Raw genomic sequence first — 24,902 nt, forward strand, 5'->3', positions numbered from 1 at the left:
AGTCTCAACATTACAACAGATCATTCAGTCATAGAGAAGCACGATCTTAGTTGCCTAGGTCCAGCTTAACATTGACGAGACTTCAGAAACATGCTTCTGGCTCAGCTGTTAATAGCTGAATTCAGCAGTAGGTGAATCACCATCAGTCTTAACCCTCGTAAGTAAAAAGCAGACTTTAACTGAGCCTAAGAACTACACCACAGGCATGAATTTCCAGATTCGAGAGGACAGCGTTTGGATCATCCTTACTGCAAAAAAATGCAGGAACACTGTCCCACAACAGATTTAATGCTTTCACCGACCATCCTCTCCCCAAGTTTAGAGACATTAATCATGCTGAGCCACACAGGCCTAGGCAGCCCCCTCCATGAAGAGCAGCACAGTGCAACCACACAGGGCAGGCCACAGTTGCTTCAGCTCAGCATGCCCGCAACGGTGAGCTTGCACTGCCACCAGTCAATCCTTGCTTTCCAACAGACCAGCTAATTGAATGACAGAGGCACACTCAGGTACTGTTTTTTATCCTTGCAGCCCTTCCTATTTAATGGAGAGAAAGTGTCCACAGACAGCTAACTATTTTTGTTTGAAGTGCATTTTAGAGCAGACCATCACATCTTACCTATGTAACTAAGCAGTACTGGAAGAAATATTAGTCCATGCGTTGCTCCCAGCAGAACCATAGCTAGATACATCCTGAAGTAGAATATCTTGAAGATTTGAGATTTGGAAAAAGCCAGTACTACAATTCCTCCAAATTTGGTCAGTGTGATACCACTGAAAACCTGTCAATAAAAAAGTGGGTTTAAGTGATAAGTAGGGCTTTATGTAACTCATTTGCTTCAAGTATTTAACATTTGCTAAAATTCTTATGTAATCTGAGGCTCTTATAAAAAGGTATACTGCATATCTTAGGTTAGCCCTTAGAACCAGAATCCAAGACCTACTCAGGAGAAGAGTTCCAACTTTTGGTCACACTAGAACCTGACACCACAGGCCACACTCACCATGATTAAAAATCCACTCTAATCTCACAGCCACCTAGTTTTATTTTTACTTCAGGCAGACACAGATGAAAGCTGTTACTGAAGTAGCTCACATTCCAGTGAAGTTCCTTACCTGGGTCCAGGACATGTATCACCAGAACTGCGTATTCCAACCCCATCCAGCTTGCTTATCTTAGTCTAAATGACACTACAGTACTGCCTAAATGCTGAGCCCTACTTGTATTCCCAAAGTTTCAATTGCATCCCATATTCAGAACAACCTTTCCTACACACCTCTGAGTATTTGGAAAAAAGAAGCACTTAAACTTTAATGGGACAATTCAAGGTTAATCCAAAGTACTAGTTCAGCAGAGGCTTTTAGCTCTGTTCTCTACTATTAGGTAGTAGTAACATCAGACTAAAAACTGATCACCCCTATTACTATAGAAGCCTAGGTTGACCTCTAAGAGTTTTAATCAAGTATTCAAAAAAAAAATGGCAAGGCTGTCCTTATGGCTCAAGGAAATTGGCATAGTCTGTGAAGTTGTAAGTTGGCTACTCATTCCACCCCCCCATACAGACAGGACTTACTGAACTGCCCATGTGAGACAGAGCTTCTTCTGCACGCTCTACTCTGCTGCCCTTAGTACTAATAGTGAACGCTCTTGTCACATGACTGCAGAATTCCACAGCAATACCACAACTCTGGAGAGAGAAAAAGAAACACACAGGAAAATACCATTACCATCAAAGCAAAATACTGCTTTGATGGTAAAGTGTCTAGTCAGAGCTCTAGACAGGCTAGAAGTTCTAGCATTGTGTTCGGTTCCCAGGGCTAAAGCATCCCTGGAAATTAGAAGCTCAGCATGACTTGGTTACTAGAGACTGTTGCAGGCACTGTGCGGCATTTTAACACCAGACATGACTAATGGACAATTAATCTGATTAAATAGGAATCAGAATATTAGATTGTTTTGGATGACAAAAGTTTCTTCATGTTGAAGAAAGCTGGCTTCAGTACAATGCATGTAGTGAACACTGAACACTAAAATCAGTTTAAGGATATTAGCTGCAATAACATTGCTTTAGAGTAACACTGAATATATGTGCTTACCTGATACCATAAAGATTCAGTTGGGGTTAACGCTTCAGTTTAATCTTAAATGACTATTTAAACAGCTTGGTTTTATAACACTGACTGAACAGTTGGCAAATCTTATAACTAGGCACATGTTCATGCAAGTCTACCTGCTAGATAAGCCTAACTGGGGCAGCCACTTACTCTCTCACAACTTTCTCAGATCTGCAATAAATCTCTAGAGAGCAAGGTAAGGCAGAGCTCTAGCGCTCAGCTATTAGTTACTAAGTTCTGGAGTGTTTCACCAAGGCACTCTCTGCTCAAGCGGTTTCATCCATTTATGCAGGAACAACACTGGTGCCAGCACATCACAGATCTACTTCATAGAACGTAAGTACAGCAGAAGCCTTAGCACTAACCTATGTGTCCTTACCTTGGGCCTGAACATCCTCCGTTGATGTGCAACAGCACCTGGCCTATACCGTAGCAATACAACTGTTGCTGCAGAAGAGTGTACCAGCACCAGATGCAATACAGCAATTGAACTGTAAGCTGTATCTTATCAGTTCTAGCACTACTTGTCAGACCTATTTTCTACACACCATCTAGACATATTAAGATAGTTCCACTACTGTTCAAATGCCTGTCAAAGTTTAGTAGAAAATACTATTGGCATCATGAATATACACGTAAGACATGCAGAACTGTTCAAGACTTGGAAACAGCAGCAGAGGGATGGCTTGTTAACTTACCATGACAAGATTTACTAATGAAACCGCATTCAAGCTGATGCCCCAGAGCCACATCACTCCGAACATGTTGATGATTATCATAGCAATAGTTATTGAAACTACAACAGCAGCCCATACTTCAAACCCAAGCAGCACAGTTGTCACCAAAAATATTGATCCCAAGGAGATACAGAGGTTAAAGATAGCATCGTGCACAATTGTCAAGTATTGTTCGTAGAAGACATAAAACACACTGCGGAAAGAAGAGAAGTTGCAGTTACCCATCTTCCTTGTTATATACTAATATTAGATTAGCTTCTGTGCTAAGGATAAAGTAGTTCCCTCCTAATAGAAGTCAGCAACAGGACCTGGATTCCCACCATCAGTGGAATGACTCCTATGGAACACTGTCTGTCATATGACAGTTCTCCACTAACGCTTCAAATAAAGGTTGTATCTGGAGGTCAGGGCAATTCCCACACCTCAATATAAGCAGCTGCAGTAATTGCCAGAAGGCTGTGGTATCTACAGGAACTATCACAGAGGGTCTGAACTGATTCATCATGCAGTGAGACCATAAGGATGGCCAGGATTCTTTGCAGCAGAGATTAGTATTGCTGCTGTACAGATACCAATTCCAACTCAACTTCATTGCGGTACTCTTATACAGAGTCTTTAGTTAATCATACAAGGATTAGACACGTAGTACTTGACATCACTGCTGCCTTTGCTTTAAGTTTAAATAACTTAAGTTTGAAGTCAATACCTTCACATTACAGCTTGCAATGACCCAAGCTGACATATCTGCTTCAGTTAGAACTATTAAACCCTGCTATGAAAGCCAGGAAGTGCCCAAGCTGAAGCCAGAGCTACCTTTGTAGTGAAGGACAGGTTTCTTGAGTTAAGTTGTGGTTTTGTAGTTTTACTAGACATTCCAGAGTCCCTGTATTACCTCCTGTTAGACAAAACTCAAGTCTCTAACATCTTATTAACCAGCACCTTTTCTCAGTTCCTCAAGTTGAATATTTGTCACTAAGGCAAGAAAGATCTAAGCATACCTGTAAGGAAACACCCGGTAGCTCTTCTCTTTGATGCCCATGGTTTCAGTAATGTTATCTGCTATAATCCGAGCTTTCTTCATAGCATCAATAAAATCAGATGATGTTTTCAGTACAGTATGGTAAGTCATAAAATAGGTAGCTCCAACATCAGATTTGTTGTTTATAAAGTTGACAGCAGAGTTATATGCAGCATGTCCTCTATATAAACATAGTGATGTTTTAGAGGTCAGTGTGCACCACTCAAAATTATTAGCTTTTATAACTTATAATCTTGTTTCTAACAGTTTCCCAAAACTGACAAAAGCTTCAGAGCACAATACATTTCAAGATTACACCGGATATACTACAACAGACTATAGAAATTGTTCCTCTTTGTACAGAGGAAAGTTGCCGTTCCACTTAGTTGACGACGCATTTTTTTTCCAGTTTTGTTTCAGAAAATACTATAGAACAGGTGAGATGTCAATGTTTGTATGCCTTTTAGAAGGACATTAGATATCGGACCTTGTAGACATAAGTCACACTTCCACAGCAAGTATCTTTTACACACTGGTCTAAAAGCAAGATATACAGAATATAGCTTTTACCCTTTGCCACATTTAGGATTAGGGTTATCCGATAGGAACATCGGCAAAAATGTCATGAAGTCTTTGCCCTGTGGCCTCTGCTTGCCTTCTTGAGTCAGTGGTCGACAACGAGTGCAGGATGGATCAGTGACTGAAGAAATACAGGAAGAAGGTCAGCTACAAGTTCAAGTATTCTTTGTTGTAACACTAATAACTTCTGACTTGCAATACAATTCCATAAGCTATCTACATTAGGCCCAATAAGAATTATACTAAACTGAAGGATCCAAACAAAAATAGAGCACTAAAGTTTGTGCACACTAGTGAAACTAGTGGAAGGATCAAAAATTTTATAGCAAGTTTTTTTTTTTTAATATTCTAGCATTGGCTGTCTAGGTAGGCTGTCTTCAGCCTCCAGCATTCCAGTAGAATATTGAAGTTCTCTCAGGCAGCAGTTCAAACAAATTAAGAGGGCAACTCAAGAGGTGCCTGCTCACAGTAAGAGCTATTCGCCTGACTCATACCATGATAAAATGTTTTGGCTGTGAAACTTATAAACCAAGCTAATCCCCTAGCAACAAGATGGATGCTAATACCTGAAGCATTGCAAAACTGTCCAGTGGTATTGTAGACTCTGCAACAGGATGACTGTGGCTTCACCCAGTCAAAGTAGTCATCAATCCAGGATGATGGGGCATAGCCTATCCTTGTGCTAATAAAACAATGTAACATATCCATCATCAGTAACGTGTCATTCCACAACACATCCCTTGGTCTCTCCAGTGCTGACTTACACCATGTCAACTCATTCTGGTCCAAGCTACTGAGCTCTTCATATAGTCCTACCTGTGCCCCAGTACCCCATCGAGGAGCCAGTCTTGCTTGTAACACCGCAGCTAGCAAACAGCAAGCAGGAGCTTCTTCCCTGCATTCAAGTTCCACTGCCAAGCTCATCTTTCCATTCCCCTGTCCACTCCATGCCCCATCTTATTCCAGATATTGTTTCCTCAGTTTTCAAGCAAGGCTCCTCCTTCAGTTAGGCTGAAGTAAAACCACTCAACTACAGTGGAAAGCATCAGGAAGAGACTTTCTTCAGATGTTTACTACTGAATTCCAGATATAATTCTTGCTTAGGCTTGCTAGGCTACACAAGTTTAGAAGCTGAGCACGCAAGTCTTTTCTAGGAGAGCTTAACCATACTGAGAGATTTTCGTGAGTTTTTCTTCCCAGATGCCTTGAAGGATCAAGCCCCTTTTCCAAACCCAAGAAAATCAATATATCCCACCAGTCCAGACAGGTTTTATCCTCATTCTAGGAGATTCCCACAGCTTTTTCCCTTCCCCTCCCACCCCCAACGCAATATAAAGCCAGTACTAGAGTGTCAGTTGTACCATCAACAGCTAAGCCTGAACTAAATTAAAAGGACATACCCGTCAGCTACATCTCTTCCATGTGATTATGCAGAGAAAAGCATGAAAGACTTACTAGCTACCAATTTCTGCAGCATTGAAGACTTGCTGGACAAGTGAATCATTATTACATCCCATTCCACCACACACCATGTTCTGCCCTTCCAAAGAGGTGTAGTTGTGCCCTTCCTCTAGGACAAAGTAGACAGGAGGACCTGCATGCAGGTACTTGCTGAGCTGGATGAAGTAATCCATTACATAGGAGTCCTTAAAGGCAAAGTTTTGAGTTACTATTACATAACATTGAGGTAGCACAACAAGGTATCAAGGTTTCAATTCAGCCACAAATTGCTGAAGAGCGACACACTCTTAAGACTTACATCTGGCATTGAGAGAGACTGATCCAGTCCGATCTCTACATTGTGCATAACTGCTGTACTGAATGACAAGAGACCCACAAACACTGCTATCTGAAAAAAAAAAAACAAAAACAACCACCAAAGTCATGGAAGTGAGGACTGGGCAGAAACAACAAACAATAGAAGTAACTTACTAAGTTAATAGGAACCACACAAAGAGGCTCTAGTTTAAATATGCTACCCAGGCTTAGTACAAACCTAAGGCCTACTTACACAAAGCTCCCTTTGGAGTCATAAGGGAAAATTTATACTTAGAAGGCAGCAGTGAAAGATATGCCAAACACCTTGGGTAAATACGCACAGTAGCCTCAAACCAAATCACAGATTCAGCAACAACAGTCTAGATTAACGCAGCATGGGAGCCAACGTGTGATGATTTCTGACATACACCTAAAGTGATTTGATTGTCAGTAATGCAACCCTTAAATCTGGGCTTTGGACAATCCAAGGTCAAGCCTCTATTTACTAGAAATACTCTTGCAGTTACAAAAGTATTCCAACACTAATGCTGAAAGCAAAAATACCAGAAGCTTCATTTGTTTCACTGTGGTGAAGATTTTTCTTCAGTATTTAGACCTTCAGGCTCACTATACTTTTGCTCAAGTTTAGATGACTGCTTACTTTAAACAGAGTATACATACTACTATTGGTCTCATCCAGTCCTTAAGCAGATACGGAGAATACAGATTTTTGAAGAACAGAAATAAGATACTCTCCGAACGCTGTACTCCACTCATTTCTTCATTGCTTTTGATGCAACACAGAATATCCAGTCTATTCCTCTGAAAATGGATTAAATGCAGATTTAGTATGGTTCTGCAGAAGATGCCATCCCTATTACACTGCAGTTACACATGCATTTACACTCACCTCTTGACGCTTAATATCCAAGCCCAGGAGACTTACAAAGCAAGTGACTTGAAGAATAAAGTCTATGAGCACAGCCATTCCAGCAAAAAGGGAGAATGTGCGAACCGCTGGCATCGTAGACAGTGTCCCTGAAGGAAGTGACCCAGTTTGTTAAGCAAGCTCCCTTCTCTTCGAAACGCACGAGCATTTTCTAGACAGATACCCAATTTAAGTGCTAGCCTTGTAGCATGACAAAGAGTATCTCTCTTCAGAGTAAAGAAAACAGCTGATATAAGCCTGGCTATGACTGATGTCTTTGACCTGTTTGACAGCATTAAGGCTGTTCAAAGCCACAAGATTCAAGACATTTCTTAATTCCAAAGTTACCAGTCTTGTGCAGGCTGCATAAGAGGGTAGTTAAGGAGTGCTGTCAAGCAAGACCTTGCTTCAATATTAAGCCACTCAATGCCAGTTGAGCCAACGGCAAATTACACTCTGAGCAAATAAGTTCATTATGAAAGAAGGCCAATTTATACTTTAAGGGTAACAACATAAGATATGCCTCCAACACATACTTGTTCTTCACACATAAGAGTGAACCTCAAACAATCTGTCATAGGGGCATTTTTCCAAGTAGCGGGAAGATGACTGAATGCAATACAGGAGTTAGTACACCCTGACACTGGATACTTACTAAGGTCAAATTTAGTCTTGTTAGTCACAACAAATCAGTAAAAAAGCCCAGCCTTTCAAGCTGAAGAGTTACATCTTTTTAAGCATGCCAGTTTATATTTTAGTTTTGCATTTATTCTTGCAACATGCAGATATGATAAGGCCCTTATCTTCAAATATTAAAAAGTCTTACCAAGAAAAAATGCCACAGTCTCCGAAAGAGATGAGAGAAACATACTGGGTGCCACATCTCCCAAGACTCTGCCAATCTGTTTATCCAGAGTTTCACCCTGGAGGCGCTCATCTCTCTGTTTTAAGGTAATAATTTATTATAATTAGGAATCATGCACTTTAAAAAGTGCTTTCACATATGGCTTAAAGAAACCACCGAATTTTAAGAATTTAAACCTATCTTTTAGCATTTTCACTGCCTTAACATGAGTTAGATAAAAAAGCAGAGATTCTCTAATACAAGAGCAACATGAGCATCCCCTGTTGCCTTGCTTAAAAAGTAACTTAAAATACAGTAATAAGTTCAGTGCTTCAGACAAAACCACACACTTGCCAGAGGCAGTGCCAGTTTCAGTGGGTTATTGAACCTGTCAAATTAAAGAGACAATTACCAACTAAAACTTAATGTCAGAAGTCCATGGTCTGAAGCATGTAGTTTATTCCATGATTACTGCTCACAATACACTAAGATTACAAGTGATCAAAATACTGAAGTTCTACAACTAACAGAGAAGGATGTTCAAAGTATTATTCACTTGTATGCGGACTAGAAACTATGTTAAATGAGCCTGATATCAGCCAGCGGCAAGAAAAAGCAGCTGTTTTTATTTTTTTGTGGGGGATCAATGTACATATAATCTTGTCTGTCTTCAAGGTCACTACGTATCTTGTGAGAGAGTCCAGAGCTGCTCAGACTGGGCTGAGTACTGGAATGCAGAAAACCTTCTGCTTCAAGTTAACAGCCTTCAAAGATAACAGGCACATTTAGGAGAGTCTGTATGAAAGAATACATACCTGAAGTGTCTGGACTATAATGAAAATGTTGTCCACCCCAATAGCCAGCACCAAGAAGGGAATTACTTCTATCACAATTAGTGTCAGTGGGATTCCAAAGTAGCTGAAAATGCCTATAGAACATGCTACCGAGCTCAGTACAATCAGGATTCCTGCAATGCCCAGGGAGATCTTTGAATCCACCTAAAAAAAGTTGTAATGACTGTCAACCAAACCAGCATCACCACCCAGGACAGCTTATAGCAAAGGTAAAAAAACACCCTTACATTTAGCAAAGCTAGTAGAAAGCTTACTTTTCCAGTTCTTTTGAAGATCCAGATATTGAAAAAAAACCAACTTAAGTCTACAAGTCTTAAAGCTTAAGTTAACGGCACGTTAAGTGAAAATAGACTTAGTTGAGGCTACGAAGCACACAAATTCTCAAGTACGACAAGAAGGACAATGCTTGTCCTAGCTCCTGCTAGGATGAGGGCTCAATGCTTTAAGACAAGATTGAATGTAAGCAGTCTGCAAAAAATACTTCAGTCACTTAAAGCTAAGAAAAACTAGTCAGCAACCTGTAGCAATGAGAACTATACACATACCAGCAGTCTTCTACAGCTCTGGATATGTCCCAAAGCCATGGAGATGTATACAAACATTACAATATAGCTTATCAACACAGTGCCAATATCACTGTCGCTTTCACGATTGATTTCGTCTTCAATACTCCGTTCCGCAGAAAATGATATAGTTAAGTTTGAATTGTTGTAGTTCTTCAAAAAGTTAATAAACCTAAAAGAAAAAAAAAGATCCCATCACACTTTAAAGGATAAAACATCTTGTATTAGCAATACTTGGAAGTCAACTGAAGGTAAATTTAAATCATCTGTGTGGTACAAGAGTGCAATGTGGCCAAGCAGTAGTTTCAGGGACATTCCTCATTTTTAAAAGCAGGACGCTGACTACGCATCCCTAGAACTCTACTCCAAGCACTAGAAATACACTGTGCTGAAATACCTTCCATGTTCTCTCCAGAGTTTGAGGACAGCAAGATATCTTGCATAAGCATAAACTATTTCAAAGCACAAGTGCAGTTTTCCCTCAAAGTTAAGCCTCAAAGTACACACATGAAATATGACTGCAGCTTGCTTACAGTACTTGAACAATTTATTAGCCCTTATTTCAGTTCCCCTAACTGAAGGGAGGTGCTTGTGACACAAGTAGACACTAGTTATACTTGTACTTAGTCTCAGACTTTCTAGTAGTTTTTATCTGAACTGTTAGCCAGAGCAGTTGGCCTGTGTAAGCCAACATCAGCTCTTCAATATGGTGAAGGGACTGAAAGCTTTAGATCCTCATCTTGAAGGCTTTTGTAAAAATTACAGTTTAAAAGTTACATGTAAATGCTAGACCTTTCCACTGGTGGTAATGGTCCAGTGGATTGGACAGTCTACTTGTGTAATTCTAGCCAAAGTGAAATATATAAAATCCTTTCCAAAGTTACTTATCAGCAAGTGCTACTGGACTAGATGGCCACGAAGAAGACTAGGACCTATCTCCTCAAAACAAATGAACTATGTCAGACAAAGTGAAAGTCTTATGACCAGCATAGTCTACCATTAACAAGTTTTGCTGCTTCTCAAAACATCCCTGCAGTTACACTGAGAAACTGTCAGTGCAGCACAGGTGTTTTTCATGTATCTACATTCAAAGGTTGCTCTAAGTAACATATGCATTTCAAAACACAGGAATCCTACTTACTCTTTTTCCCATGCCAAGGCTTTCATTAGCTTTCTTGAGTCATTGTAGTAGTTGTTGACAGGAAAAGTAATAACAAGAGCTGTAGCATTATTATAGTTATCATCTATAGAGTAGGAAAAAAATTATTAACATTCCAGTATAGACAGGTACAATTAAGTTTAAAATTAGCATTGTCCAAAGCAAACCCATCCCCACAACTCCATAAAATGCATTCTGTTTAAGAACACTGAGTCCTCAAAAAAACCTACTGAAATAGTAGACACTACTGAAATAAGAATGGAAGTTGATAAGCATTCCAGATTGCATTCAAAAGTAAACATTCATTATTTAACACGTTTGTGGCACCCCAACATTAAACTGTTGCACAGTTAGACAACAAGCTACTATATAACCAGTGCTTATGACTTTCCATTTAGTGAGATAACAGGATGTGGTTTCTTAAACACGGTGCTTTTTGCATACTTCGGTTTTACTCAAAGCGAGTATAAAAATCTACAGTTTAATCAAGTGCTTGCATTCAAAGCCAGTACAAAAATCTACAGTTTAATCAAGTGCTTGCCTTCAAAGCCTGTTTTAGTACATTTATGTTTGTTGTATCTATCAAATTATGTTTAATGTGATAAATTGCTTCAACAAAATTCTGTCATCAGAATTATGAAATGGTTTCCCTTGTCAACATTTTAATCTACTCTTAACTGCTTTGTCAGATCAGTAACAAAACTTAATTCTAACTCAAAAGAAAAACATATACATATCCCAACATGTCAACTTGAGATACTTCATATCTTTACCTAGTGTCCAAAAACTAAAGATCCTTTAGCAGGCCTTAAGTAGACTGAACACGTGCATACTTCTCAGTAAGACAAGTATGTTCCAGTAACAGACTACTCTGGAAGCATCAAATACAAGCAGCCTACCTCCAATCTCAGCACTGATCTACTGAAGTCTTTAAAATACCCTTACTTACTAAAAAAGTTTAACAAAACTCCAGTTTCTCTGAAATGCATTTAAATATGTGTTGAATGAGAATGCACCTTTGGTGCCTAAGACAGTACACAAGTACGTACTTTCAAGACTCAAACCGCAACACTGTTTTGCCACCTACCATCATATCCTCCCAACACCAGCCATGGAAATACAGGTCCACCAAATGTTCCTAAGCAGGGATCATGAAGCAAGCTTGTGTCATTCAGTGATGCTGGAGCCCTGAAGAGATCACCAGCAATTATTGTTAGCTTCTGCTTGACAACTAAGGGACAGCACCACCGGACAGAAAAGTAAAGCTGTTATGTTATAACTGACTATCAAGAGAGAAATGAGATAAGACTGCCAGCCAGACATTGCCCTTGTGCTATGTTTGCTTTGAATTTAAATACAGTTTTAAAGGTGTCTTCCTTATAGCTTCCAAGACAAGGAGTGGCTTCTACCCAACTGAACTATAAATTGAAGTGAAAGCTTAGAAACTGTCTTCTGTTTCAGAATTCTCAGAAGCATCTGAAACATGGTTAAGGTAAACGGAACCAGTGTCTGCACCAAACCATGCTTAACCTGAAAACTGATTAAGATGCAACTCCTGCTGTTCTGCAATTCCACAGCAATCTGTGGTTCCACACAGTATTGAGACTATAAAAAGGAGTAAGAAAAGGTTCAAGGGGGCAGCCAGAACTAGCTAGTTTTGTTTGCCAGCAAGACAAAGACCTAGCTGGCCTAGAGAAACATGTAATCATACTGCTTACCGAACACAGTATAAGAAGTGAGTGTGGTAGTCAGCATAGACAAAGAACTCATCCCCAATAGCGTGATCTAGTACAGAATGACTGTTCTGAAAGTAGTTCAGTACACTTAGTATAGTGCAGTTGTTGTTGTAGGGAGCAAGAGGAGCCAGGCAGATGTCTTTCAGCATTACAGTCTCATTGTCAAAAGAGGCAGTTATGTTGACAATAGCATCCTGCAAATCCAGAACCTTGAAAAAAACATAAATAAATCATAGTTTAAGAGCAGCACAAGAAAGCATTTCCCTTACAAGACACAACTTAAGTGCATGCTATATTCCCGTAAATTTCCAACAGCAGTGGCACATATCAATAGAAGCACATGACTAAATCTCATTATTTCTGTCTTCACACTAAGAATACTTAACTGGGACTTATCTTGCAAGTCTACCTCTAATAGAAGAGGTCAAAAGTTTTCAGCAAAAAGCTTTTATAGTAAGACTAGTATTTTTAATATGTGAATATCTAGCAATTGTTTTGATGGACACATGGCATTACAGATGGAAGCCAACTCCATACGGTTATACCTGTTAGGTATGTTTAGGTCTTTCCTCTTGGGAAGTCCCAATTACCTGATGGAGAATGTCTTTCCTAAGTGGAGGCCCAAAAGGTACATCTGCTCCGGATGGATAGGGTGAATAGGTGTCTGGATGACTGTTTGGCGCTTGAATAATAAGTTGTTCAGTACGAAAGAAAGGCCCGAAATGCGTGTCAAAGTACTCCTTCTCCTTACGAGCTTGGCTGCTTGGGGCTGACCAGAGATCTACAGGGTTTGTAGTTGCTTTAATGTACACGAAGCCTGAGCAGCACATTGCAATGAAGACCACCGAGAAAAGGATAACAGGACGTGGATTTCTGACACAGAAAGCTCCCCATGATGTGAACGTCATCCTTAGGCCATTCTCAAACCTTTCACCAAGCCTTTCACCACAGGTAACTTTTCCTGTAACAGCAAGAAGTAAACAGTAAGTGTTTGAGAAGTCAGTTAAGCAGCATTCTCCTGAAGTCCATTAGGAAAGATTAAATTTTATTCTAGCTGTGTTTGTAGTAAGCACCAGAAACAACGTCTACACTGACAAGTCAGACCCAGGGACACAATCCCTGATTGAGATCAAGGGGGCAGAAACCAGCTTGTACCTAACACTGCCCCTTCTAATGCAAAATTATCGTTGACAGCAGTGGGCACAGCAAATAAAGGCAGGAAGCAGCTAAAAGATACATAAGCATTATAATGAGCTACCTCAGCTGCTACACAAATTAAACTACAGTTCTTTCAGAGCATGCTTTGAATGGATATGTGGATGGCTCAGTAAGTGATCAAATTGATTTTAGCATCATGTTGCCACCTTCATCCCCAGCTACAAAGCACTTCAGAACTTCCTATTAGCATAGATAGGCCCCACAGACTGCGCAACCAGGGCTTTCAGCATCCAGCAGAATATGGTTAAGTACTGCTCTAAGAGAAGAGAGATACCAGCCAAAAAAACTGAAATAAAGCCCTGTAAAAATGGATTACGTGGCCTAACAAAGCTAAAATTCCAGAGCCCATCCACAGGAAGGAGATGCACTTAAGCTGAGTTTCTAATAAATCTATTACTCTTAGCCAAGACATACCATTGTCACGATGGGAATTCACAGAAAAGGCTACATTGCTGTCAATTGGTGTGTACTCTGAGACAAAGTGCCGCCTCCTGCAAGACAAAAAGATATGTTACCCTGCTCCCCTAAAAAGATATCTTTTGGGGTTTGTTCAGCAAGAATACAGTCCAATGCTAGCAATAAATTTGATATCCCCCTACACCTATCCACTCAAGAACAGCAATCTCCAGCTTTATGATTCTTTGGAACAACTTACAGTCTTGTTGGCTGTCTTAATAAACTTTTCCAGCTTGGATCAAGCAAACATTCTTTACACATATTTAGAAGATCAGTAGCATTAAGAGCACAGAGAAACTCTTTAAATTGGTCATAACTTAAGTAATAAACATTTGCAAGAGATTTCTATATTAGAAATACTTTACTTCACTAGTCAAACTGCTTAAGTTACACCTACTTAGCCTGAAGAAAGGGTGAAGCCAGAATAAGGAATGTAAGGTACTTTGTTCCTGTCCTGAAGACAAGGAAGTTACAGCACAGAACACTTATGACAGACTTATATTGCTTATACTCATTTCTGATACCTGGAGCAGAAGATAAATTCAGTAGCCTCCTCATGGTAATCTAATCAGACCTCCAATTATGGCAGGATGTTTTGGGCTATGAGCCAGACAGATCAAACAACCTCACCAGTTCATGTAGTTTACTATAAACATTGCCCAGCAAAATAAGGCTGCTGAGCACATTGTAAGTTTGTTGTACCCACTACCCTTTTGAACACAGATTTAATTCTTATTATACAGCAATTTCAGATTCCTGGTCATAACTGAACAATATTAAAGTTGCACTGAAAGGTACCACCATGCTTAAGGATATTAGATAGTGGAAGCCTCTGGAAAATGTTATTAAGAATTACTAATAGGTTTCCACTGCTCCAGATTGCTAGCACACCCACACCAAAGCATTTACAGCTACTTCTGCACTTTACTAGTGAGTATCACATAGCACTGGCTGCCCCTTGCTTTACAAAATGCTGTAATTACTAGAAGCTCAGCCTCTGTTTATTTTTTTCAAAATCAGAGACTAAGGAAAAGTATTCATGATTTAATTTGCAATAGGGCAGTGATTGTTTTATTAGAAGTATTAGTCTGCAGAAAAGCTATGTTACAATTCCACATTGCTGCCAATACTAGATCTTGCTCTCTCCCACTGATGCTGAATTGAGTTCCTACAATCCCACCACCTTTAAGTCAAACTTTTACTGATTCTTTCCCCCTCAGCCACATCTCCTAACGTAAGTATGGTGTGTTATCCATGCAGCAGTGTTTAACAACAGAAGTAACGGAGACTTTGACGAAACACTGCCTGCGGTAAACAGGACTCTCCATCACTGGAATTTTCCAGCGCATTCCAGTTACAACTTAAGGAATAAGTGATTTGAGGAAGAGAACAGGACTGCATTTTTACTTAGTCATATGGGTTCTCCAAGATACTAGTTTGTTAGTGTACTGACCTAGTCTTAAGCATTGTAAGATGCCACAGCTTCCAGAGAAGACTGACATTTGAACATGAAGGTAGTTCATTGGTCCTGGAAGACAGTGCTCTGGTATCTTCATATATACCATCCAGGAACAGACACAGCTAAACTGAGACTTTACTCTTTACCACAGAGGCTTAGTGTCAATCAGATGAAGCAGATATATGCATTTCCCCAGACTTTTGTGTACTTTCAAGTCCTTGCTTATGAAAGTTGTAGATTTGCGTATTTGATCCTGTAGCTACAGACAATATTAGAGTTGCGCATCAACTAAACCAACTTCTGCACTCAACTTTGTACCATACTGTTTTAAGTGTTAGAACACTCCCTGTAAGTATAAGCATCTGCCCAGAATATGACTTTTGGTTGTGTGAAAGAGTAGAGACATAAGCATTCTGCCCTGGGAAAACAAGTTTTCACAGAAAAGAGAACTGACTTTCAGAGCTGAGCATTTTTGAATGCTTTACCTGTAACACCAGACTCCAAAAACTAGTGCAAAAAATATGAGTAGAAATCCCATGTAGGAGATCCACATGATGACATACACAGCATCCAAACCAAACAAAAGCCAAGGAGCAGGTGATGGTGGGGGTTGAGGTTTCGGACCACAAACAATTGAACAGTCCTGACAGCTGCATGGTCCTGTCGAATCATCCATAGACTCATTACAGCCTTTGGTAGCATTGTTCATAGGATTCATTCCATGGACAGGAACATCTATGACAAATCACAAGTTGCAGAGCCAGTTTACTACTGGTAAAAATTCAGGACCTTGACAACACAAGCTTTCCATTTAAATGGGTTTACCCTTTCTATGGAAGCCCCTAGCCTCTATGGAGTAACTTTGCTTGGTCTTACAGCTGAAGAAGCTACTGCCTTTTCTACAGCAGGTAACAACTACTTATAGTTGTCTACTAACTAAATGACTGGTCATGTTTCAGAACACTTCAGTCTGTAAAACTAATAAGCACATACTTCTGTCATCCCAGCAATGATGTGTCACCCCCCTCATCTGTTCAGATTGTGAAACATGTAACAATTTCCTTACAAAGAAATCCTCAAGGATCAGAGTACTGCCAAGGAATATAAGGTAACCAGCTGCCTAAGCTCAGTCCATCCCTTAAGGAGTTTTAGATATCTATATAGCAAGAAGCCGCATACAAAGCAAGTGCAAAGTATGACTTCCAAGCAGAAATCCAAAGAGATCATCAGTTTATCCTACATTGCTTTGAAAGCCTCTGGATGCAGACATTCCTTGCTAGGCAGCTGTTTAACAACTCAGTATACTAGCTATAGTACACAGCCTTCGACAGAGGCTTCAGAGGCAAGGACTACACAGTTTCTTACCTGAAAAGATAGGAATAATGCTGAAAGGAGTTTGTCCATTGTCTTTACTAAACATGTACTCAATCCAGTTGGTCGCATTGCAGTCCTTGACATCCTTCCCACACAGCAGCCCCAGTGCTTTAACATTACTTGATGGAGCCTCCACATCTTTACAGGCATTATACATTGCTAGGGAGAGTCCATGAAGACAGAAGAGTCATTAAATCAATGTTATTATTTGAGTAAGCATTCCAAGTATTTCCAATAATTAAAGACTCACCAAGTTCAAAGAATGTGCTTATAGCTTTCAAGAAGAAACACTAAGATAGTGAAATAATGCTTTCAGTTGTATTTACAGTATTCAAGGTTGCAATGCTTTGTTACAGCTATCTTATTCTGCATAGGCCACCTTTATCCGCATTATGCAAAAACTACTTTACTGTTTGAGAGGGAAAAATACTTAATATAAAGCTCCTTTCAGGGAAAGTTATGACAAATATTTAAGGTACTTGTGACCTGTAGGCCACATATGACTTTCAAATGTCTCAATTTGATTAACGGTTGCTGCACAAAGTGTACAAAGATTGAATTAATGCTTCAAGATTGCTATATAACCAAAATACAACCCAAATTTGTTTGTTCTTCAAAAAAACTTTGGATTTGGCAAAGGACTAGAACAGTCCATTTCAAGAGAAGCAAGTGCCTCTTAGAAAGCCACTCTAGTGCACCGTGTACAAACTTTACTACCACACTTGCCAGACAGTTTCAATATTGGGTAGGTTTTAGACATTCAGTATTTGGTAACAACTTAATTTTTCTGAAGTTCAAGTCAGAGGTATCAGCTATTAACCACTTGTATAGATGTCCAGTCTCAGCTGAGTCTTCAAAAAACACTTGTTAGTAATGGTGTCGGTGCAACGTCTCCCACCCAGGCAGAAGTTAGTATTCCAGCAGTTTCCGGGGGACCTATGGTAGCTATTCAATGCCTCAAACTTCAAAAGACAGTCAGAGAGATGTTTCCGGCTCCCAATTCTTCCTGCAAAAGCATTAGTCTTGTTACCTTGACAAAATCCCAGGCAAATTAACACACTGTTCACTCACCATTTGCAAAGCGTTCTCCAATAAAGTACTGCAGCTCTGTAATGCTACTTTTGTTCTCTTTTAAAACTGGATCAGAATACGGTATGGTGCTTGTAACATTCAAAAAGTCAGACTGATAGGGACTGCAAGTCAGTTCACAGAAAAGGTTTATCAAGTTGTAAAAACACGACGGACATCTGGAATAGGAAAGTCAACAACAATCAGATTAAGAGGTAAAGATGCAAGGCATATTTTATCTGACCTACACAGCAAGCATAAACATTCTGCTCAGAGTTACAGAACAAAATATTTAAATTCTGCAAGTTTTCAATTAGCAATACAACATTAGTTGGTGCTTAAAATTGCTTAATATTCATCAGTAGCATCAACATAATTCACTAGCAAAATTGCCTACCTCAAATAGCAGATACAAACAGTTTTACCAGAATTTGAAGGAAAACTTAACTGCTGTCAGCAGGAAGACTTCTGTTAGAACAAAATGACTGAACTATATGTCACTCTCTTCTGAAGGCTTCATTACAAATTACAGTAGCTTGAGACAAATAAAGGTAATGTTTATTCTACCAACTAACTCAGTCTAGACCACAAGTATTGTTTCATGAAATTACAGCCTCCTGATATGGATGAGTAAGTCTCCGAGAGCTTGCATCAATAAGCTTTTAAATAAAACTAACACCTTTTCTACAGTCTACTTGAACAGCAGAGCATTAATGTGCTTTCCTATTACGTTACAAAGCTCTAGTTGTTTTGCCATTCATTAGCATACCTGGAGAGAAACTGCAGAGGCAGCTGCAAGTTGTTTTTCAAAGTCTGAAGCTGATGAACATCGCAGCAAGTGCTAACATTGCCGAAGAATAAACCTGGACAGAGTTCCTTAAATAAACACAGTATTGAGATCAGGGGGGAGGAAGGAAAAGCATGTTTAAGACTTCAGAACTCATATCATAGGTTCTGCTTCAGCATATTTCAGAAGACAGTGGCTGTTGATGTGGGAGATGCATAGAAAAAAAAATAATCAGTCTAGCCAATAAGATTCTTTAGAGAATGGGAAGAAGAATCACTTCTTTTATTCAAGGCATCACTTCCTTTTAAAAAGCTCCTTCAGATGATCTTTAGTCACCAGGGTCTATATATAGAATGATAACAGTATTCAAGAGTCTACTAGTAAAAGGACAACACATGTTTATCCAAGTTGAAAGTATTCCTGCAGCTTATCCTCTACTATACCTTTAGTATCAGATCCTAAAGTCTCAGAAAGCAAGACACTAACCACAAAATCATCAATTACCTGGATGAGCTATTTCATGATCAGTTTACAGAAAAGACAAATGCATTTAATACAAGTATAACTGATAGTAACATACAAGAACTGTACATTAAGTCTTCAGAAACAGTACAACACAGTACATAGCTCTGCTACATATTTAAGTCACTCCTGCCACCAGACAACCATTGTTTATAGCTATTTCACACTCTAAAGCTTTGAACTATCATCTGCAAGAAGGCATGTCTGGCAATATCATCCTATATGGTGCATCAAATTCACAAACTCTATTTGTTGTTTTGTTCACTTTGACAGCTAAAGCCCAGATATGGAAATAAGGCCTCACACCAGGCACAGTTAAGGAGAGAACTTTGTGCAAATTTGCTCCACATGAATGAGTGTCAGTTACTGCCTTCCTATTTAAGGAAGATATCAGGAATGATCAGTTGATGGAAAACATAGTTTAGTCTTGACCTTTAGAAATCAGAAGAGCATAACTGCAGAATGTATCATGGTTTGGAATAGTCCAAAAAAAGTCTGACTAAAGAGTGGTTAAACCAGTGAGGGAAATATGCAGGAAAGTGAACCAATCTTATATTTAAGGTTATGTTTGTGAAAGCCTGTAATCACATCTGTTGGAGACAGGGCTACAAGCTATACCTCAAACATCAGAGATAGTCTGTTCACTTTCTCATTGAGAAAGCTTAAGATCATAGTGCAGGTCCCACAGAACTCAGGACAGATTTCTAAAGTGTAGGAGAATTATATTTTAGCAGCAGACTTCCAAAAGAAGCTCACCTGCATTAAGTCATAGCCATCCTCTGGTAGTGGTAGTGGTGGTCCATCATATGCACAGTTGTATCTCTTGTCTCCAGAAGCAACTCCACATTCCCCATACCAGACACACAATTGTGGAAGTACCTAACCAACACGAGATAATTGATTAACTGAAAGGAAGAGGTGCCAAATTCCTCAGCTATTGTCGAGTTTATGTGCTACCATTCCAAAAGTCATTTACAATCCAGATAACTTCCTGCTAATTTAAACATCAGCACATACTGCATAAAACTCCCATTAACAAAAGCACGTGTTTTTGACACACTGCACATCACCACTGATCTCCAGTTCAGTTCCCCACCCTTCCTTGCCTAGTCTAGAAACAGGAAGTGCACTGACTATAGTTAAGGCCAAGTATAAGTGTTACTTAAGAAAAATCTAAATACTTGAAAAGCATCTCCAAATATAAGGCAGTGTACAAAACAATTTGTTCATGCAAGACAAAGCATATGATTAGTGGGTTAAACTGTCACTTTAGAGCACATGAGTCAGTGTACATGGAAAGAAGTGTATTGCTTATATGCAATATTTCAGTTCCTCCTGCCACTTTTTAATCCTTCTTGCAAACTCAGTCACCTACAGTGGCAGACTGAGGAAGTGGCAGCATAAACAGGATTCTGAAGAACATCACAGCTCTGCACTCGCCATAGAATACCATGTATTGTCAATATCAAAGGATTCTCTCCATCACCACTTTCGGGCCTAAGCATGCAACATTCAAATAGACTTACAGTGCTAAGTAAAAAGAAAAAAGCTTCAAGTCTCATTTTAAAGAGGTTTTGACTTAAGGGACTATTGAAAAATTCAGAAATCAGTTCTTTATTACATGCATAAAATAAAGAAAGGAAATTGAAAGAGGACAATGGCACTTTGCCAGCCTTGTACTTTTGTTCGGTGATATTGACACCAAGACATCTGAAGCACTAAAACAGAATATTTATTCTGAAAATTAAGACTTGCAATAGCAAAAGTTATTTTCAGCAAAAGCTTTAAGACAGCTCCAAGGCTTTCCCATGCACCTGGGCTGCAAGTACAAAGCAGACTGCATAAACATTTTGTACACTTCTACCAGCTCTGATCAGAAGTTTGCATGGTACATTTTGAGAGATAACTGACCTATTTTCATCTCCTGAACAGCCTTGACCTAGCATTTTTAGGAACACCATATGCTTACACTGCAAGGACAGACTGCTGTGCTTTGTGCTTGACCATGAACAACATTGTTTACTGACCAGAGAGGCCCCTGAAAGGCTGTATTCATACTACCCAACAGCTATCCAGAATTACAATGCCTCCGCAACATCCATTTTTGTGCTGAACAACATTGACAGTACTTCTCAAAGTATATCAGTAATTGGTTTGGGTTTTTTGGGGGTTTTTTTGTTTGTTTTTTTTAAATCAGGGACAATAATCATCACCAATGTATCTGACCCTGTTAAAATTGTTTTTCCTTTAACTTAACTTAGGCAACATAGCCCAATTCAAAGTTACTCACTATAAGCCAGGTCCAAAAGTCACTGTAAATACCACTTAACTAGTTCACTAAGTATCACCATATTCTTACATCCAAGTTGGAAAGCATCCCTTAAGATTGCACATGTGAACATTGGATGTTTATCACCAGCATAAGCCAGAAAGTTAAAATCCTATAACTTGGAGACTGTTTACAGAAACTACATTGTAAATTTGTTCAATGCAACAAATTAATCTGAGAAGTCGATGCTTCTTTGGTGCGAATTTATAAGTCACTATCTTCACCTCTGCTTTCTCACACCTGTATACCCCAGTTTTAATAGCAAACAATCTACTAGTGAGGAAAGAAGATGGTTGAGTGTTTGTATGTACCAGCATTAGAAGTGAATTAATCATCTTTTCATGAAGAGGCACAGATACATTGCTATTCTTGCAAAAGGGCAAAGAATTTTAAGCTGCTTACTACAGCCCATGAGAACAGGATTAGGTATTTCTTCAGTATCAGGCTGGCTTCCATGTTTAGTCTAGAACGGTTTGTAATCATACTTTCTATGAATGCTTTCTAAGAAAAGATTTCCTATGCTTCATTGAGTCTTGCTATCTAACACTTCTTAATTTTTAAACCCTACAAAATTATCAACCTACTATTTTCAGAAAGACACAGTTTCTTCCAGAGTGGAAAGTGTGGTAAAACTAGTAATGCAGTTACTAGTTATGAAAAATCCCACCACTTATCAGGGTACTTCTCACATAGAAAATCTTAAAGTAAATTTCAGTTACTTCAGGCTGACTGATAGTTCTATTGTTTTAAAAATGCTATCTGTATTTCAAGGTAACACTTCCTTGCTTATAACTACACAAATACAAAATAAAATACAGGCTGTATTATGTCTATAAGTTTACCTACAAGGCTTTTTGACATTGTTTTTGAGACAGAAAATAAAGCAACTTACTTGCACATGACACTTGGTCATGCACCAAAAATTATTCAGCTAAACACACAAGAAAAAGCAAGATGAGGTGTTTCAGACTAGTGTTAGTTTACACTTGTAATTTGAATAAAGAATTTAGAAACATATTGCTTAAGTTCCACATCAATAAAAGCTACAATGGAAAAACCAACATGTTTATTACTCAAACTTTCAGCCTGTTTAGAAGAGCTGAACCAATCAATTACTTTTAACTACTGAAAGAGCACTTAGACCTACAACTGAGAGTTTGAATACTCTATTTCAATATTAACACCAAGAATTCGATTTCAGAGGCAATCTAAGATTAAATATTTATGCCATGACTTAGCAGGATCTCACTAATAAGAGTCTGAATTTGTTTCCTGAATCAGTAAGCTTTGGTGATCCTTGATTCACAATGATTGAACCTTTGTTCAACCCCTGTAAATCAAGGATCACCAAATCACTTGAAGTCAGTGACCTAAAGTCACCAACACAGCTCTCAGACATTAACAAGTCAGTAGCATGCTCATCGCAGAGTCAGCCACAAACTATGTGAGAGGGCTTGTGTCCTAGGGTTCAGACAGTACTCAGGGATACTACTAGTAACTAAGTAACTACTCTATAACCACTGATAAGATCTAGGTTGAAGTTCTTCCCCCTAGTTCTTCTCTAGTAAAAGCTAGAGTAAGTTGCAAAAAAAGACAAGTACTTTGCTCTTTCCATTCTTTCAGAAGAACATCCCTACACTGGTAGGAAGAGATAGGGATGAGTCAGTGTGGTTGTAAATAAGTCACAGTTAACAAAGCTACTGCTTGCAGAGTCAGACTTTCAAGTCACTTAAGATTTGGGCAAACAATCATCTTTCTTAAATGGGTGAAAGCCCTCCAAGTCCCAAAATTAACAGAGAAATGCTGTATTGAACCCAACTGCCTTCTAAAAAGGTGAGATACTCCATAAGACTAACACAGGGTTGGGCTTTGGTTTTGTTTGTTTGTTTTGTTGTTTTTGTTGACTGTTGGGGCTTTTTTAAAATCACATTGCTAAGTGTTCTGTATTTTAAAATGGGACTTTCCCAAGTGCTTTACAAAGCAATAGCAACATAACCTTAGATTAAGGCTGTTCCCTCCTGCCCCCAGCACAGCATAGAAACCATCTAGCAGTATACAAACATTAGCCTTCAGTATGTCCCCCGAGTTCAGAAGAGTGTATTCTGACTTCTCGTAGACATGTTCTATTTGAAGAGAAATCTCACCTCAGGTCAGAGCTCCAGGAACCCTAATAAAGAACTTGCACACAAGCAAGTATGGACATTTAATGACTATTTGCATTCTACAAAGGTTCTGTTACAGTTCTCTGGTTCCCAGGCATCATTGTTTATTTGCAATAATATTAATGTTCCAACAGATCATAAACACATTTACTTCAGCTGAAGTTCCTTCAACTGCATGTTGAAACAGATCAATAACCTTCAATGCTTCCAGCAACATTAGCCATCACCAACAATGAATATGTAGCTGTTAAGCAAAGAACAATGATGATATTGTACACAGAAACAGCAACTATTTGTAGTCTTGCAAATACCAGATGACAAGTGAACATTGTTTGGCTCTCCAAATTAAGATTACTAATGTATGGAAAAGGCAATAGCATCAGACACAGCTGTTTCCCCTTCCTTCATCTAGGATGGTACATCTGGGATCTTGCAGAGCAAGAAGAAAGATTCCAGGAAACAGCATACTCTTCCCCCTGCCTCCACCTTAATATCTAGTCCACATGACACTGAACAGCTGATATTGCCCACTAGGTCGAGAAACTGAGTTCTAGGGAAAAACAATACCATTTTACCCCTAATAAATGGCAAGACTGGTTTATGGAAATAGGTCGAGTTTGCAGATCTGCCCCAGAAGTTGCACATAACCTCACTGCCCTCCCTATGAGAGGGGGAGGTCCAAGGACTAAAGGAAACTTTACAGGCTTAATTCCTAGTCTTACTTTGTCTCTTTCAGTAACTTGTTCAGAGACAGCCAAATTCAGAGACAACCTTTGTCTGCCAAGCTCCTCTTGCTTCTTTGCTCATAGGTAAGGGACTGTTCCCTTTCAGACAGAAAAATCATTAGCTACTCCTGATCAGGCAAAGCAAGCCCTGGTTCTGGAGCTATCCAAGCACACTTCACAAGTCACAGGGAAGCCTGGGTCAAGTAGGAGGAGAAAGTTGCAATAATGATAATAGCCATCAGTATCTGTGGGAACAAGCTGGTGTTAGCTGACAATGATTAATTGGGAAAATACACACTTACTGCACACATGATCAGAAACCACAGGGCCCCAAACTAGCAGCTGTCTGCAACTAAGGCCATCTGCACCAAAATACCTCTGACACCCTGCAGGGGAATAGCAATAATACTGCAAAACACTTAGATTGTTTTGTCTACTATCCAGCAAAATACTATTCAGTTCTACCAGCCATTCCCTTCAGTCACCTCTCCCCTTCTAAGAAGGCATCCTC

At 39.3% G+C, this 24,902-nt stretch overlaps 1 protein-coding gene across 1 annotated transcript in view; it reads right to left on the reverse strand.

The window, feature by feature from the left end:
• The window catches only part of NPC1 (NPC intracellular cholesterol transporter 1), a 28,057-nt gene that overhangs the window by 672 nt on the left and 2,483 nt on the right, over window positions 1-24,902 (reverse strand). The window contains exons 2-24 of the mRNA XM_074576835.1: window positions 19,932-20,054; window positions 18,636-18,742; window positions 17,870-18,045; window positions 16,790-16,957; window positions 15,910-16,159; window positions 13,924-14,000; window positions 12,882-13,252; window positions 12,274-12,500; window positions 11,643-11,743; window positions 10,538-10,640; window positions 9,379-9,568; window positions 8,795-8,977; window positions 7,962-8,076; window positions 7,118-7,245; window positions 6,889-7,029; window positions 6,209-6,298; window positions 5,905-6,095; window positions 5,016-5,131; window positions 4,441-4,570; window positions 3,851-4,051; window positions 2,814-3,045; window positions 1,575-1,688; window positions 620-782 (exon numbers count right to left, since the gene is read on the reverse strand). Of these exons, the coding sequence (XP_074432936.1) occupies window positions 620-782; window positions 1,575-1,688; window positions 2,814-3,045; window positions 3,851-4,051; window positions 4,441-4,570; window positions 5,016-5,131; window positions 5,905-6,095; window positions 6,209-6,298; window positions 6,889-7,029; window positions 7,118-7,245; window positions 7,962-8,076; window positions 8,795-8,977; window positions 9,379-9,568; window positions 10,538-10,640; window positions 11,643-11,743; window positions 12,274-12,500; window positions 12,882-13,252; window positions 13,924-14,000; window positions 15,910-16,159; window positions 16,790-16,957; window positions 17,870-18,045; window positions 18,636-18,742; window positions 19,932-20,054 (3,697 nt within the window). The remainder of the gene's footprint in view (window positions 1-619; window positions 783-1,574; window positions 1,689-2,813; window positions 3,046-3,850; window positions 4,052-4,440; window positions 4,571-5,015; window positions 5,132-5,904; window positions 6,096-6,208; window positions 6,299-6,888; window positions 7,030-7,117; window positions 7,246-7,961; window positions 8,077-8,794; window positions 8,978-9,378; window positions 9,569-10,537; window positions 10,641-11,642; window positions 11,744-12,273; window positions 12,501-12,881; window positions 13,253-13,923; window positions 14,001-15,909; window positions 16,160-16,789; window positions 16,958-17,869; window positions 18,046-18,635; window positions 18,743-19,931; window positions 20,055-24,902) is intronic.

The sequence above is a fragment of the Larus michahellis genome, chromosome 2, assembly GCF_964199755.1.
Source record: "Larus michahellis chromosome 2, bLarMic1.1, whole genome shotgun sequence".
NCBI lineage: Eukaryota > Metazoa > Chordata > Aves > Charadriiformes > Laridae > Larus > Larus michahellis.